Below are 19,008 nucleotides of genomic sequence, written 5' to 3'. Positions count from 1 at the left end.
ACATATTTCAAAAAGAACAAAAATTTAACTATCACAATAATCAAATAGTCTACAACCCTTAGTCGGGAATTTAAAAAATTTTATATGGTTTTAATGAGATAAATTGAGAATATTCCTTCATTATTTCATTGCTTATATATCACACTAAGGAAACTTCTACAGCAGCATAATTATTCTTCCGTCGAAATAAGAAAGAGAAATGAGACGTTCATGTAGAAAGCGTCTCATTAAATCAGAAAATTCTTGATTATTTAATTGACTGCATAAGATTTACTAAATAAATGAAAATAAAATAAAATAGAGTTTTAAGCCATAATTCTAGAGTTTTTGGCCTAGTTTAAAGAAACACTTATGCTTTCCAGAATCCAATTCTCTAGGACTAAAATAGATTTATTTTGCTGTAAACTAAAAGATATTAAATCTAATTTTTAATTGTAATTCAGTTTGTTTAAGTATTTAGTTAATTTTATTTTGAACTCTGGCTGCAAAACATGATCAAATTTGATTGAAAAAATATAAATTCAATAAAATTAAGCTGATAGAAAGGGAATTTAAAATTTAAGTGCTGATTATATTACGCTTTTCATTTTTAGTTAGTTCAGTTAGCTCCCAGCCATAGTTATCAAAGTCCTTCAAGTTCCAAAGCTTTATTGTTAGGGTAGGCTGTACTTTCATCTTAAACGGTCAGGCAAAGTTACGTTATCCCCTAAAGGGCTCTTCTTTGACTCTGTTCTCGGTTCGAGTGCGGTTCGAACTTATTCGCACGATACCGCTGGCAGCGCGGAGATTTTAAGAGTCCAGTGGCCCGGTTTACTTCATTATCAAACGGTGCATGTTTTGGTCCATTTAACGATATTAACTTCCGGAAACGACATAGCCGATTATCCGTAATACGGTTTAATCCCAAATTAAACGCCGAACTCCGGTATCTTATCGGCGAAGAGGATGTTAAGTGTCCCGGCGATGTTATGATAACAAATAGCTTTCACCCTGATTAGAACAGATGGTTTGAATTGTCGAGACAATACGGAGTAGATTGCCGTGCCGTGTAGTGCTAATTGGACTTGTAATGGGATATTGGTCTTAAGTACACGGCATAAGGTGATCTCGTTTGCATATTGGATACGGTAAGTAAATGTAATACTCTGGCTTCAATATCGGGTGGATAATGAGATGGGATAAGTTTGCAGACACGTGATTGTTGTTTAAATACTTGCCGTGTAATTTGTTTTTCCAACTTCACAGGGATAAAAGTTCGTTCGTGCTTCATTTGGATATTCTACTCCCCAGTCTAAAATACCACTTTTGACATCTCCAGTACATGAGTCACGAGTTTGGGAGCGATCGCATGTTTCGGGTAGATTTTAATGATCTTATTGTCATAGAAAAAGGACAGTGTGCAATACCTTGATAAAGTTCTCCAGTCACTCGTTCCGCTCGTGTCAATATGAAAGTGGTGACTGAAATGGTACTTATCAAAGTTTTAACCATGTTTAACTTTATTTTAATTAAATCCGAACAATTTGGTTTTGTTTATATGTTATTGTGTTACCGATAAAGGATAAAATGGAGCCATTCTATATAAAACTTAGGTATCAGATAGAATGACTTATTTTATCCTTCAAGTAATCATTTAATGAAATGCAATTTTACAGAACGCCTTTATAATATTAGCAAATCTACGAAATAACAGTTTAAAAGTTGCAGGTGAATGCTGCAAAATGCTGGAGAATATGGACCCGCTGCGTGTGTTGAGAGAAAAAAATGAAGTAACTATCTTAACAAAACTTAGGGATTCGCCGTTGATAGTGGATATGTTAGGACTGGATCCTCTAATTAAAGTAAATATGTAAAAAAAAATTAAATAATTAAAATAATATAAAAAAATTAAACACAAACAAAAACTTACCACTTATTTTATTATTTTTTAAAGTGAGGCTTCATACCTAATTAATGCCCTAACACCTGAACATTACAAAATTACTCTGTAAAGTACTAATTAATTAGTTAAATAATTAATACAACAGGAAAATCAGAAAACTAATTTACGCAAGACGTTAAAATAATATATGAGGTGTTCTGCATTCCAATATTGTCCGGTGTCGATTAGAGAAAATAGAAATGAAAGTTTTATAAGAAGTTGCTTGATTTTTAAGGATGTAATTTCATTCTACCTTTTAGAAGAAATTGGGATTATTACAGATTCGAAACATTAGTTAAAACATATGAAAACAGATTTGTTTACTACTTTATTTTTTACTTTTCCAGTTTTGGAAAAATATGAATCAATATTATAACCATTAGACAAAATTCATTATTCTGTTGTTATCTACAATCTTGTAATAATAAAGTCGATTATTTGTTTATTTATTTATAATTAAGGTGTTATTTGGAATGTTTTCGAAAATATTTAAATGTGTCCAACTTCCGAGATGGCAGGAACTGAGATGGAAGGAGTGCTGAAGACGCTTCAGGAAAACAGTTTATGTATGAGAAATTTTTGTATTATTGTAAATATATACGCCTGCGGAATTAGTGTAAAATTTGGTGTTAAGTAGTTGGGTCCTTTCCCTATTCAATTAAATTAGGTTACGTTCTGATGATGCTAGAAAAATGCTAACGTATTGTAATTTCAATAAAAAGTAAAAAAGAAAAACTTAACCCTACTCTGAAAGACGCATATAAATATAAGAAGCTGAATAATCTGGTATACTGAGATTTTATCAACATTATTGGCAAATTACTCATCCGAATTTTCTTCGCGCCGAGCGAACCTCGGTTTCAGACCGAAATAAATTTTTAGGATATTGCATCCGACGCTGCAGATATGCCCCGCTTTGACAGCTCAAACCAGATTATCGATGTCTTACAATAATGGCATTGGCATCGTCAATTTACTTTACCACGAAACGCGTCACTGCCGCAATATTTTCCTTTGCGAAAAATTCAACGCTACGTGAAGTTATTTCATGCATAAAAGCGGTTTTGATAGGAAAATATCGAAACACCAGGAATGAACTTTTCTTTTACTGACTATTATATTTTTTCCTAACGACAATACTCACCTATATCTATCTAACATGCCAGTTTTCAAAAATTTGTCCAATGTGAGATATATAGACATGGTAGTTAAAGTTTTCGACTCAGATGATTCATATTCAAACCCAACAAGTTTTACTAACGCTAATAATTAAAAAAGTGCTTTTGTGGTTGTGCTTTGTTCTAAAAATCTGGCTGGTAAATTCGTTAAACACAATGATTTTTATAGTTTGACAAATATAGCTCGTTTTTGTTTGGAACACAAAAACACCGTAGCATGAGAATGGCTGAATCGATGATATTTTAAAACGATTAATTGTGCTTGTGAATATTTACATTAATGGGTGCAAAAACTATTACAGAAAAACTACAAAACATTTCTCACCTGTGCTTGTGGATGGCTCTTCTCCTGTAACACGGGAGAAAAAAACGATTATAAATTCATAGTTCCAACATAATAACAGATGTTTTGCGATAAAGTAAGAATGGGGACAATACATTTATACACAATAAATGTCTGTTTTGACAACTATACTGTATACTATATAAAATTATTTCTAATTTTTTCTTTATTTTTTTTTATTAATTTAGCCCGGGACGTCTGATGTCACTGTAGTGTTAGTATTTGTTCTAATTGAAAATTTCAGTTGTTATTATTTGAATTTTGTAGTGGTCTTCTTTAATCGAAAAATAGAGAGGATTTTAAAAGCGAAGTTCTTGGGACTCATATTCGAAATAAACCAGGAAATTATTTTTTAAAGTTAAGCTAACACATATCCAAGAGAATTTTAATTCCTTGCTAACTGACTTTCAGAATGTCACTGAAAAAGTGTGAGACAAAGTAAATTCTGACTCACACATTGCAGATTCAACTGAAAGATTTGATTTTCAATCATTGTTAAAAAGTATAGAATAACAAAACAATACCAATAACAATATGTTATCTGGTGCAATAACGCGAACTATAGGATCAGGTAAACCAAAAACAGTACACTGATTTCCGATTTCAAAACTACACAGTACACATGAATTTCTATATATAAAAGTTTAATGCTTTGTGGAGTTTATACAGTTTTTAACATGAAGGGGGTCAAACTAAACCCTGCATTTTGAAGGGTTTGACTTCATTAGGAACATTTATCTTCAATTAGTGGGACATATTTACTATGAGGTTTATATACAGGTTGTGTCCAATTCAAACATCATTTATAGAAAATAGATTTCTAATTAATAAAATTTGGCAATTTTTAATACTTCTGTTATGAGTTTTATAAAATAAATGTTTGCATTTTGGCCACAACATTCCGTGTCGCATAACATTACGGAGAGTGGCAGTCTATAGCTAAATATAACGATTTATGGCTCATTATTCATTTATGTTAAATAAGTTAAAAGAAAATTAACAAAAATTGACCTGAGGTGGCTTTTACTTGATGAAAATCGATTTAACAAAATAAATAAGAAATAAAAGTTCTGATTTTCACGAAATTGTATATATATTCACATGAAAATTGTTTCGACAACACCGTGTGTTTATCAAACATTTGATAAAGACACGGTGTTGTCCAAACAATTGTCATGTCAAAATATATAATTTCGTAAAAATCTGAACTTTTAGTTCTTATTTATTTATTTATTTATTTTTTTGAAAATTAACGAATAAATCATTAGACACACACCAGCTTTTAGATAATAAGGAATGAATGAAATGAAACGAAAAAAGTCAAAACGAAAATAGCGACAAAGTAATCTTTTTCCCCCATTGTTTCTTAAAAAAAATTAATTAAAGTTAGGGAGTACCAAAAACCGATTTTAATTTTTTTTCCGGTCGCAGGAGCGAATAAATTACGAGAGACAAAAAGGTTTCCAAACAAAACACAAAATTCATTTTGTGTTTTAGAATTTATCAGCGACGCATCACAAAAAATGTCAGGGGTAGAACAGAGAATATGTCCTCGACGAAATCTTCCTCTAAATTAGCAGCATGTTGGATGATATGTAGACCGTAAAACGTGATATTCGCTTTTCAGTTGAATCTAGATGCCCCAATCTGAAAAATATGTCGCGCTTACATTTTTAGAAACGCTATAGATATAGAGCTTCCATCGCGACTAACTTTTCTTTTAAATATTTCCCCTTAACATTAAAATGGAAGGCGTCGTCTAACGACGTGTAATGCGTCTGGAATAAGTTCCGTACTAGGTACATAGTTGAGCTGGCGAGATTAAGTCTTCTACTTTACGCCCAGAAACCTCGTTTATGGAGGCCCATAATACCTAGATGACACATTATATAAATGCCGGATTTTGGAGTGAATGTAACCGTTCGTCACTAAACGACTTCACGTCCGCACGTAAATCTTACCAAAGATATCGGTTTATAGATGGATGACTGTTTAGACGATTCTATTATTCAGAGTTTTTCGTGCTTAAAATCCGAGCAAGCTGGATGAGTTATCATTACAAGGGAATCAGGCGGTGACAAAAACGAAGATAAAACCGGAAGATTTTTGTAATCGACTTAGTGAGTTTCCGAATTCTATAAATTGTTCGTAATCCATATACATGCAAAACAGAATGTAGTTCTATAATCTTAACTTATGCACATTAATAGGTAAAACAAAAAATATGGATTACGAATTAAAGTTAATAATTAATTGACAGATCCAGTAATTTATTTTTTCTACTCCCGTCTGTAAAATACCTAATTAAACACCGATCTGGCGTGCGGCAAGCGTCACTTTACCACGTCAGTTTCGTTTACTACGGACCCGAGCCACTTCGGACATTTCCGAGATTTTACCACACGGGTTTGGGAGCAACCGGATGTTTTCTGAGATTTTACCGCACGGCTTGAATTTTGTCAATTCTGACGGCCATGTCGTGTAGTTTTTCGAAAATGTGCCCAAAAACTGACGGTCGCAGAAAAGTATAATATGCAACACGTTCAACAAGAATGTATTTGGAAATTGTGTTTCCAGAAAATAGAATAGGGAATTTACTACTAAATCATGACTGGAAGAAGAAGCAACATGCACAACGGCGATTTTTAGTGAAAATTGAAATGAAAATATTGTATTCTAGGTACAATTAAATTAAGATATTTTAAGGATGTTGACACATTTCGAGATAAAAATATTCTTATTTTTTAATCAGCTTGTGATAAGCCTTTCCCGCTGCTCAAGTTTGAAATAAGAGGAAAATTAAATAAATAAATGCCAGCCTGAACAGGTTAGTGTGTAAAATTTATGTGTACATGTGCCAAAGATCATTCTCTCCTATGGGAAAGTGCCATAACTGCCTGAGCTGTAACGATTTAACATATTTGCGGCCTCTATGTTATCTAATAACTCCGCTGCAGATCAACCAAACTTACTTCATTGGTTAATTGATTCATACTCTTTCAGATTATTTTGATCTAAAAATAGTGTAGACATATAAGAAAAATTTTGTCACTAGTCTGTTTGACAATTTTTCAAAACTAAGTCAGAAAAATATCTAACAAATACTTTAGCTAGAAACAATTTGTTGTTTCATTGACGGTTTCGCACTTATCATAACTCTTTTTAACTCTGAGAACTTTCCCAAGGACCAGAGAATATTAAAGCTATCGCACCAATTTAAAATGAATAATTTGCCCCGATTGTTCGCGTTTTATGTCCTACAAGAGCAATTGTAATTTCGGAAGTCTTTAGTCGAACCGCAATACCTACTGGAGTTGCGTTCGTTAATTATTTCCAACACTTAGTGCTTTTAATTAAATACGACATCGACAAATAAGATTGTGCGGTTGCGTTGGGAATATACTCCGGTAGATTAAATAGAATTAGACAGATGATAAAGCGAAAGACGATTCCAAAGTCGCGAGGGCTTCGTGGAAATTTGACTAATGCGAATTTGGGCTTTGAACATTAATCCCAGCTAATAGCTTTGTTCGACTTCCCATTTTTGATTCGACCCAGAACATAAATTTCATTATCCGATGAGACTGTATTACAGGGCCCTTGCACAAACTATATCTTTGAGGTGCACAGCATTAAAAAGTGGAATAATAATAATTATTATTGCTCTAACCATTTACATTTTTAGTAATATATTTTTATACACTTTTCTAAGTATTCTTTCTTATAATACTCTGCCCGAAAAGCATTATAAACTTGAACAAAGTTATAACAACAGTGTTTAAAGCTTATGTCTCTTAGATTTAAAAACCTTCTAGTGGCTAACAACTTATTTGAAAAAGTCATAGAATAAAATTAATAAATAAAATCCCGTACATAGAAACGCGACATTCAAAATTAAAGATATGAAGCTGCTGCTTCATCGGGCTAGCATGATAAGTTGGATCATATTTAAATACATCAAGAGGAAGTTCGCAGATGACAAAAAATATTGTCTATAATATTAGCCTCAATAATTTTGTATTCTGAATTAACTTATACGATAATGATAATCGACATATACAGGACAGAGATGAGCAGAACGTCTAATCACTGCTTAATAAATATCGGAGAAATAATAACCTCCGTAAGTACCGAAAATATATGGAAGAAATATTTGTAACACATTATTAACGAAAATATAAACCAACCAATTTCCTGGAGGGTGCAAGCTAACAGTAATAATAGCAAAATTTCGGAAAGTTGATAGATATGATCAGTCGAGACAAACTCTCGATAATGTAGACAGATACACACTCTTACCAACTTGTAACAACTTGTAATATATAATATGGATGAACAATAAAGTAAGAAAGAAAAGAGGATTTGAAAATAACGAGAAAATGCCAGAAGTAGTAAAAAACACAAAAAAAAAGACATTGTAACCTCGAATAGTAAACATATAGAATCTGAGTTTGTAGTAGAGGGGTAGTTTAAGTACCGGAGCAACAAAAGAGCAATAAAAGCTTCAATTCAACACAAGATTCTACAGATTATAAATTCTAGAATCCTTAACTTCTCAGTCACTGTCACTCAAAGGATCTTTTTCAACTCCATGTGCAATGGCAGAGGCAAACAATAAAATGTTTTTTTGTGTAACATTCTAAATTGTCTGGCGCTCGTTAGAAGTATTCGACAAGGAAAAATTGGAGGATTTTTAAATAAAAATAGATCAAGAACGCAATAGTATTAAATAAATTAATTGTCACGCAACTTTACCGAGAGCAAGCCCTTAACTCTGTAAAAAAGTGGAACGAAACTAATTCAACGTCGGAGGATGAACAATAAAATTTGAATCGGAGGTTCCAGATACTTCCTCTTTAAAGGTTGAAACGATTAATCCTTCAGCGACACATCAGAGTATCATTCAAAGTCCCTCCACCGTTAATAAATGGGCCTAACTGGCCCTTCACTATTTCACCTCCTCTCTCTGAATCATCTATCAGGTATCAAGTGGTATTGTCGGAACTGTTGCCAACTAAAATTGCTAATTCATCTCGACCTAATTGAATAAACCGGTCCGGCTCGATGCACCCGCACTACGTCATAGCTGGGTCCGGCTCTATATTAATCATGCCACAAAATGTAGAGGCATTAAAGTTATAGCGTTTTAACTTATAATTTACTTTAAGTTTAAGGTGACGTCACCGTACGGACGTACACTTCAACTGTAATTGTCAGCTGAAACAAGTTTGCCTCGTTAATTTTGTAAACCATTTTGGAATTTCTGGCTTAAAGTTGTCTAAGTGATGAAGGACATTTTTTAAATCGTTTTTTCTTGTAATAATTATAAATTCTGGTTATTTGTACAATTTTAGCCCTTTGCGTAATACCAGGGGTAAAATGGAACGCTTAAAGATTCTTAAAAAAAGTTATTGCATATTATTATAACCGAATCATAGTTAATTTATTGAAAGTGTTATTTTATGGAGAGCTTTCGAAAATCTTATAAATACCAATAACAAATTTTTTAATCGAGAGGAAAATAGTTACTAATTAATAACTTTTTTTTTATTTAATACTTTTTAATAAACAATTATAACTATTATATATAACATCATAAATAGGGGAGAGTGGAGCTCGACGACCATAGGCTTTCCCAAAATTTGAGTAAATTTATTTAAAACTAGTCCAAAATAAATCGACTTGATGGTTAAAAGCCACAAAAAATTATAAAAAGCTTAAAAGGGCCGCCTTGCCCCACCCTCCCCTACTTTCAGTGCATGTGTGCTGCCGAGTATGCTGCATTAACTATTTAATAAGAGGTGTCAATAAATTGATCAAAATAAATCCATTGGCGTAGATAGTTTTTTTCGTAAATATTGCTGTTTTCGAATCACCGATCAACAACTTAATTTGTCTTTTTACAAGCTTCTTAAAAACATAATGTACTGCAAATTTCTTAATTTTGATGTGGTTGACAAGTTGTCAGGAGACTGACGACAATTCAGATTCAATACCAATCTTAAATCGGGTTCGCGAAAACTCCGAGGTTCATTATATATATTAATAACCAAGATGTCCACAATTGCATTCAAAATGTAAACTACCACTACACGGTTATTGAACATGTTAGTCCTACAACTTAGAAGAAAATATATCTATTATAATCTACTTCAGGAAGGAAACTTTTTTATTGTAACCTTTGCCTTTTGCGTTTTTAATAATTTCCTCTGTTCTTTGCGTTTTTAATAATTTCCTCTGTGTTTTGCGTTTTTAATAATTTGCTCTGTCTTTTTCGTTTTTAATAATTTCGTCTGTCTTTTGCGTTTTTAATAATTTCCTCTATCTTTTGCGTTTTTAATAACTTCCTTTATCCTTTGCGTTGTTAATAATTTTCTCTATCCTCGCATTAATTACGGACCACCCTAGAGGGCAAATTCCACTATTTATACACTATTTGGTAATTGTACTAATTGATTTTTTTGGCCAAAAATGAAAGCCTTCCTTCAAAATGAATATATAAAGAAAAAGAGTTTAAAAAGCAGGATGTACCACATGTCCAAAAATCTCTTCTATCCGTCAAAGACCAAATTACGTTTGTTCATACTCTTCCTTCAATTCAAACAATATATAAGCAGGTATAGATTAAATAAAATGAGAACCAGTTTCAGTTAAGCTCGGAAGAAGCCAACAGGATGTTGTAGTTTGTGGAATTTTCTTTGAAGTTTCATTTTCAACACTTTGTGGTTCTAAAACATTTAAACATTCTAAAAAAATTTAGACCGTTTTTCATCTTAAAATTCAACTCTTTCGTGTTGACAAATAGATTAGAAAAATTCATAAAAAACAATTGAAATGCTTTCACACCAGACTAACCAAAAAGAAAAACTGTGACCCACAATGTCATGTGGAGGTATTTTTTAACTGGACCTCATATGAATACGTTACAAGTGAACGTCGAGAATATCTAAAAAATTTAGGCACATCAAGTGTACTGTTGCTATATGGCGGGCTTTGGGATGCATATACGAAGCTGACGCTCAAAGCATGTTTCCTTATAATGTATATATATATATATATATATATATATATATATATATATATATATATATATATATATATATATATATATATATATATATATATATATATATATATATATATATATATATATATATATATATATATATATATATATATATATATATATATATATATATATAATTATGTATATTGAATATATTCACCACCTATGTAACTTTTGTAAGGTATAGAGAGTTTTTAAAGAATTTTACAGAACATAGTGTGCAGCAGAATTTCTGTATATTCTGAACTATTCAATAAAAAATTTAAAAAAATTAGCAGCAGTTCGTTAGAACTAATATCGGTAGATCAGATTTGGGTTACGCACATTTAATTCAACTAGTTATGGTAACGTCGGAGCTAATCTTAGTTTGAACCTTTAAAGTCTTTCTCAATATAGTAAAAAAACACAATCTTAAGTTGAATTCTAAAAAGCTCATGCTATTTGCCGTTGGAAGCTGTAATTTTTTGTGTGATCATATTCAAATTCAATTGGAGATTGAAGGTCTTAAATTTGCAAATGAAGCAAAAAAACTTGATACGCCCCAGCATAATTCTCGCAAATTTGAACGCTGCTTTTAGGAAAAAATTTGAGGTTCATGTATTGGAATTACAAAAGTCTCTGTGATAAACGAATTAACATTTACCAAGAATTATTTTTTAGACTCTTATTATTATTATAGCTTGTTATTTTACTATTATCGTAATATTCGGTTAACGTTGAGTGCCTGAGATCAAGATGTGATGTGTAACTATATTAATTTATATTAAGTAATTTCCTCTATATCTTGTGCAATAATTTAAAATATCTCAATAATAACTTAAAGAAACAAAAACTATATACAAATTATTTTCCTGAAATGAAATCTTGGTGCAAATGATGCATTTTGTTCATACAATGTCCATTTAGGTTAACCTAAAAACACTATATAATAAATAAAATGAAATGTAGGGCGATGTTTTATATCATATATGATGTTTTGCGCTATCTCGAATAACAGAATACCCTTCATAAATAAAATAACATTTTTTTTTGTTATTCCTTGCGTCGTAATTCGAGTTTCATGGCAGCACAAAACGATACAAAAACATTGTATCGGAAAATAATGATCCCCGAAACCCGGCACAAATCGCGAACAGATAACGTAAAGAATTAATAAAGCAAAAGACGTTCGAACTTCGCAGATTCTTGGATAGGAATTTGATCCATCACGCGATATTGCCGCTCGGGGATTTGAGATCGATGACGCAATAATAGAGCGAAAAGCAACGCCAAGAATGCGTAGAATATTTCCGTGGTCCATATATTTTAATCGCATTTGGCGCTACAGTTGCTTTATTTATGACGTGCAATTCGTAAGTAAGCCGATGTGTACGTCGTTGCTGATAATCATGATCATGATCCAATAAAACACATTTTACATATTTTCAGGTTTTCGATTTATTAAATCAACGACTTCATAGATTTTCCTTAAGCTATACTTTGACTTGGAATGTTATGGTACCCCTAATATAGGTACCAATTTTAAATATTGCAACTTAATTCGTCAAAATAATCATTTTTTGGAATTCAAATTTGAATCTTCTTTTGCCAACATACAACACATTATTATTATTGCTGAAATCATTGCCTTCCAACACTTTTGGTGATATAAAATGATGATTGCTTTTACGTGGGTGGGAAGAGTCTTTATATTATACAATTTATAAAGCCTAGAAGTTTTAACATTCATATATTCATACTTGTATCGTAGTATTATTATGTATATTTTACGTTTTGACGTTCAAATTTGGAATATTTTAACAACGTTTCATACAAATATATAATTATTAAATTCAAGCGTACTCAAAAAAACGCCGTTTCGCTAAATTATTAAAAGAGAAAAGCAATTAAGACAAATGAATGCCTAATAATTTGGGGCTGCCAAGTTCACAACGCAAGTAAAATTAAGCGTAAATATCCAATTCAAAAATTATTACCCCCTAAATGTTCAATGTTAATTAAATTTTCGCGGTACCACATCAACAGCAGAAGGCCGTTTTTCGATATTTCTCTGCGGTGTTATTGTAAATAATTGTCTTTTTTTGTAGTCCGATTAAATGTAAATAATCTATGTGCAAATAAACAATATCTTTTCTTTATAACATTTTCGATTTTGTCAAAACTTTTCTTCTAAGCAACAAAACATATTTTTTGGCAAACCTTGTGTAGTTACAACTGAAGTAGTCTGCTGGTTGTTTAATACAATAGCTTTCCATATATAGTCCGATCTATGAAAGAAAGGTGCAGTAACTTATTTGATATGTGATGATGTGATAAAATGAAATGCCACAGCAAAAGTGTTATTTTTTTATTATTGCTAGATTTGCACCCTTCTAATTGATAACTTTAATTTTCGTTGTAATTCTAGGGTAACTAACCTTTCTTTTTATTGTTTCGCTAATTTTCTTTTATCAGATATATACTTCATATTTTTATTAATCAAAAAATGGTATGTTATTTGTTCGTTCTACTGGTTCCGTTCCCTTTTTCCATCACACCACATATATTTTACGTCCGAACTGTGTTATTGTTAGGATTTTGTTTTTCTCACCCGACTTCATTTTTTGACAAGATACAAACTCTTTAAGGAAAAAGTTGTCCTTAATGTGTTTGTCGGCAAATAATTAATTATTTAAGACACATCAACATAGACACAGAAATTTCATGGAGGCATCGAAAGCTGTCAAACAGAATACAAAGAAGTCACGGGCATAGTTTTCGATTGTCGCTTGCGCCTATTCCAAAATACCCGAAGAATCCAAATGTTCCCGAGCTAACTGAAACGCATCCGAAGACATTTGATAACTTGAATTTTCTACTTCTTTCACATCGATAAACTATCTCTACATTCTGCAGGGTCTGAGGTAGACAAACAAATAATTTTCTAATTTCTAAAATCTAATAATTTAATATTTTGATTTTGAGAAAATTCTAGTTTCACACAGGTTGAGCCTGAAAGCAACATTATATAAATCCATAATCAATAATTGTAATTTTCAACTGTTATATTATAAACTACTGCATTTGTTAATGGAACACAAATCCTAACTAGCAATTTTGCTGGATTATTGGGGTTCAAACTGGATCTATCAAAGCCTCAATTATAGTTTCCATTATATATCTGTTAACCAACCGCGATAACCCACAAATGCGAGTATTAACGACAAGACACAATCACACAATGCCAAAGACATATTAGTTAGATTCTCTAGCGATTGTGAAAGCTGGTGTAGATTCGATATCGAATTTATTAATCCAAGCATTCTTGCCGAAACTTTACTCAAAGTTTCAACATTTGCTTTACGATAAATTAAAATATTTATGAGCATCGATTTCCTCAAAAGTATCTTCCAGTTTCGAACGTCGCTGTCCGTAACAAATTTCCAGACTATTCAACTCGTCCATCCACTTTGCAGTCTCAAAACTTTCGGTATTGTAAAGTAAAAGCTGATTAAGATAAAATTCCACACCAAAAGAATTTTTATTCTTGAGTGAAGAGAAAAAAAAAAGATTTTTTTGCATAATAATTTAGATTTGATTAGAATTTTAATAATATCGACATGCTAACAGTATAAATCCGTTTTGAAGAAACGTACCTGACGTGGATTATTTTTCAAAGATACTCCTCCCACGTTTATTGCGTTGTGTTCAGTATATAATTGTATTTATCACAAAAAGCACGAAAAATAGTTGATCATGGACCAGCGACTGAAGGGTCTTCGTTTACGTGCTATCTGGGACAATGGACCTAGGGATCAAGATTCCAATGATCATGACTCAAATTGGCCATGTAAAAATGAAACGAAAACGTGATAAAAGGTATGAATATTAGCTTTGTAATTCTTTTACGAGGATATTATCCTATGATGTTTCATTGCACTTGAAAATAATATATTTAGCTGGTGTCATGAGTAATTGATGTCCGATATTTCACAAGCCCTTATGTCTAAAGTAGTTCTAGGAAAAGAAAGAAATAAATATCGATCCGCAAGGAGTTAGTAGCCTTCTATCTCAACACACTTAACCCGTGGCAGAAAGTGCCACCAATTTTCTTTTGATAGTGCTCGTGAAATTCTTTAGACTGAAATCACAAAATCACAGAATAGAGATTGAGATCAACAAGGAAAATAATTTTGATTTTTTTTATTTCAGGTTTTAAAAAAAAAATTCTTAATGTCTGAATAAAGTTGTAAATCATATACGAAAGATTATCCTCAAAACACGGCGGTTCTCTATTCCGCAATATACATTATTTAAAAACAATTTTGTCTATAATATGTTGCCGATTCTGTGCCCACGTGATAAAGTTCGTTCGTATGATATAATTTTAAACCCAACGTTAAAACGCATTACAATTTCCGTCATTTTTAGTGCGGCAGTTTGGCTGGTCGCCAAACTAATCACAATATTTGTATAATATAGCAGCGCCCTCTTTTCGAATGATCTGAAATACCCATTTTAATTAATTAACACATATTGCGGGGCTAATTCGCGAATTTGTCGAACACACATTTGTTTCAATAAACATCTATAAAATTAAATTTTAATATGGCAAAGTGCCGCGTCAGTTTCATTTGTTTCCAATTTTGCGACATTGTAATGTGCAATTTTATGAATGCGTTACTAGTTGGCTAATTACCAAATTTGTTTTCGATTCTATATTGATAATTCATTTCTTTTGTTCTTATTAATCAAAAACTATACAAAGAGCTTCTTTTAAAAGGCCTTCAAAATATTCCGGACCACATAACCAGCTTCAATAAAGTCAAATCTACTAGCATAGAATAAATATTTTATTATTTAACATGTAAAAAAGGAACATATAATTTTTGCAGAAGGTCCAGGGCGAAAATTTTTCAAATATTCGGATACACTGGGCGTCGTCAGGTGTTTTTTATCAAAAAAATCACTTATATAAAATTGTGGGGAGATAAAAATTGCACAGGGCCCTGGTTTTACAATGTGGGTGTAGTAAAATAAAAAGTTATTCGAATATCTTTAAAAATAAAATTGTTGTTTTATTTCGGTTTTACCTTAAAGAGTGAATCTCTTTATTAAAACTGCGATATTGTATAGTAAATACGTAAAATCAAAGACACGAAAATAATAAAATAATAAATAGTGTACTTAATTAATAGTTAAATGATCCCTTGTGTGTTATTGGTTGGAAGCTACTTATATATTTTTTTGAAGATATTTTCATTCAAGATAAATGTAATTAGTTATTTATATTTATCTGGCTTAACACGAAGTTAAAATCCTTTGTATTTTGGTATCTAATGGGTGTTTTTTTTTCGATGTATAGAACTTTAAGTTCCCATTACTGTTCAAGGTGGCTACCGATTTTACAGCTGTCAAGTGATTTATTCTTAGTTTGGTTTGGCAATTCATTATGAATAGACGCCTGAACAACGCTTGCAAGTAGAGCAATTTTATTTCGAAAATAATGATTCTGTGCGGAATACGTATCACGCACTACGTCCATTTTATCGTCGACAAAATCGTCCATCAGAGCAGTTAATTCGATAAACCATGGAACGTTTTCGCACCACGTTTACTCTTATTGATAACTCGCATCCCCAGAGACGCCGTACGGTGCGTACAGAAGAAGCTATTGCTGCTGTAGAGCGTAGCATTGAGGAAGACCCGAATGAGTCCATCCGCCATCGAGCACAGGAATTGGATCTGTGTCCATCCACTTTATGGAAGATTTTGCGGAAAGATCTTGGTTTACGTGTTTACAAAATCCAACTCGTGGAAGAATTGAAGCCAAACGATCATCATCTGTGTCCATCCACTTTATGGAAGATTTTGCGGAAAGATCTTGGTTTACGTGCTTACAAAATCCAACTCGTGCAAGAATTGAAGCCAAACGATCATCAAGAAAGGCGTAGATTCGTCGAATAGGCCCAAAACGAGATTGCCGTTGTTTCCGATTTTCATAAGCGAATTTTGTTTAGCGATTAAGCGCACTTCTGGTTGAATGGCTACTTCAACAAACAAAATTGCCGCATTTGGAGCAAAGTTAATCCTCAAGTGTATGTCGAAAAACCGTTACATCCAGAAAAACTGACTGGTGCGCTTTATGGGCTGGTGGAATCATTGGTCCGTACTTCTTCAAAAACGATGATGGCCAGAACGTTACAGTCGATAGTGATCGGTATAGAGCTATGATTACTAACTCTTTTATTCCTGAATTGAATAACCATGATGTCCAGGAGATGTGGTTTCAACAAGACGGCGCAACATGTCACACAGCTCGTGCCACAATCGATTTATTAAAACACACGTTTGGTGACCGCCCAATTTCACGTTTTGGACCTGTGAATTGGCCTCCAAGATCTTGTGATTTAACACCGCTAGACTACTTTCTGTGGGGCTATGTAAAGTCATTGGTCTATGCGGATAAGCCACAAACGCTTTACCATTTGGAAGACAACATTCGCCGTGTTATTGCCGATATACGGCCACAAATGTTGGAAAAAGTAATCGAAAATGGGACGTCCAAATTCGACTACATCCGCGCCAGCCGTGGCGGTCATATGCCAGAAATCATATTTAACTTGTAATGCCACAAGATTATCTTTCGGATAAATAAAATTCATGTCAATCGAATAATCCATCGTTGCTTTACTGCAACTTAAACTTAAACTATACATCGAAAAAAAACACCCATTACTATGAAGTTTGTATCGTAATAAATAGAAAAGCAGCGAGTTATATGTCCCCAACTGCAGACGAAGCCCAAAGCTAAGCGAAGATAACACATCGGTGACACCGCATCCAAAGCCCTATTTATTCGATTGTAATATTGTAAAATACGCTCTTAATTATTCCAACCTTTGTAACTGGCAGTTCGAATAAAACTTTATTTCGCTTTCCGTGTAATAAATGTTTTTAAAAACGCTCTCCCGAATTTTGAACATTTAAGTGGCGCAGTCGGAACGAATTTTCTAAGTGCAGTAGTGGTGGACAATTAACCAGAATCTTCTGGGAGTTTCTTTGAAATCGCCAATCGAGGAATGTTCGAAAACTTTTGGACACCCGCTACGTGGATTTTCAAATCCTTCAGCCCGCAGAACCAGCAGCAAGGGAAGCAGAACGACAGACGTACAAGTTACCAAACTCGTAAATCCTATGCTTCCTATCCAGATAGGTAACGCGAAGTTAATTTATAACAAACATACATTTATCCATTATGTAGATTTAAGCCAAATAACTAATCACGTAGAAAGCATAAAAAACGCATTTAAAATAATTAAAGATTAATTTAATGTTAAAAATATAACTAATAATATTTCTTATTATGGACTTGCCGAAAATTTACTTCTAAGAACTGAATATTTAATACTTGAAAATTTACATCCACATGTTCGTAAGGAACGAGGCTTAATTAACGCGGTTGGTAAAATAAATAAATGGCTATTTGGAACTCTCGACGCTGACGACCGAAATTATTATAAAGCAGCAATAAATACACTTGAGAAAAACCAAAATAATTTAGCCAAAGAACTAGAACTACAAATATCTTTATCAAAGGGCATAATTAATAATTATAATAAAACTATTGTGAAATTAAATGAAAATCAACGAAAACAACACAAACTGGTTTAAAAACATTCCAAAATGCAGTACTAATGACGATAAACTCTTTACAAGACTATCTTAGTTTTCACAGGATCATTACGCAATTAAACTTAGATTGCCATAATATTATAATGTTTCTAGCTAACCTAGAAGACGCTATTATGTTTGCAAAAGTTAATGCGCTTCATAATAGTATTTTACCGATTTCGGATTTGAATAAAATGCTTAAATATTTAGCATCAATTTATAAATAAAATCAAATTCGCCAATTTAAGAACATTTTATCTTCTTATCAAATTTTGGGAACTCAGAAAAATTTTGTTGACTCGAAAGTGATCTTTGCAGTCCATGTACCAATTTTAAGATCCGAAACATTTTCCTTTTACCATATTTTCCCAATAATCCAAAATCAATCAAATTTTATACCCCAATACCCTTATATGGCACAAGCGGAGAAGAAGAGACAATTCACCGTAGAAACATGTCCCGTCATCGAAGAAATCTACTTTTGTGAAGAAGAAACTCATCCCCGAGATGTATCCGTGTAGAATTTATTTGACGACATAGGAATGGAAAATTGCCCAATTACGAAAATGAACCTGTCAGAGGCAATTATAGAACAAATCACTCAAAATTTAGTTCTTGTTTTGCCACAGAAGCCTGAAAAATTACTAATTAAGTGTAACACGGATCGATATATGCAAATCGAAGTACCAGTACTGATTAAGATACCAGTAAACTGTCAAATATAAATTAATGAAGAAAAATTCTTCAACGATGTGAAAATCCAGTTCGGAAAACCGATATTTTTACCAAAAATCCAATTGACAGAAATGAAAGCAATGAAAGTCCTGGATACCCCCAGTCTTTCAAA

General features: G+C 32.5%; 1 protein-coding gene across 4 annotated transcripts in view; it reads right to left on the bottom strand.

The window, feature by feature from the left end:
- Positions 1-19,008, bottom strand: part of LOC132699070 (Ig-like and fibronectin type-III domain-containing protein 2) — a 244,429-nt gene that overhangs the window by 30,559 nt on the left and 194,862 nt on the right. For 3 of the 4 annotated variants that reach the window (XM_060665536.1, XM_060665534.1, XM_060665535.1), the window contains one exon: positions 3,425-3,448. The exons of the other annotated variant lie outside the window; for it this stretch is intronic. In XM_060665536.1, coding sequence (XP_060521519.1) covers positions 3,425-3,448 — 24 coding nt within the window. The remainder of the gene's footprint in view (positions 1-3,424; positions 3,449-19,008) is intronic. 4 annotated transcript variants of the gene reach the window in all.

This window comes from Cylas formicarius, unplaced genomic scaffold, assembly GCF_029955315.1.
Source record: "Cylas formicarius isolate icCylForm1 unplaced genomic scaffold, icCylForm1.1 PGA_scaffold_3__17_contigs__length_32017465, whole genome shotgun sequence".
Lineage (NCBI taxonomy): Eukaryota > Metazoa > Arthropoda > Insecta > Coleoptera > Brentidae > Cylas > Cylas formicarius.
This window is presented reverse-complemented; position numbering and strand designations above follow the sequence as displayed.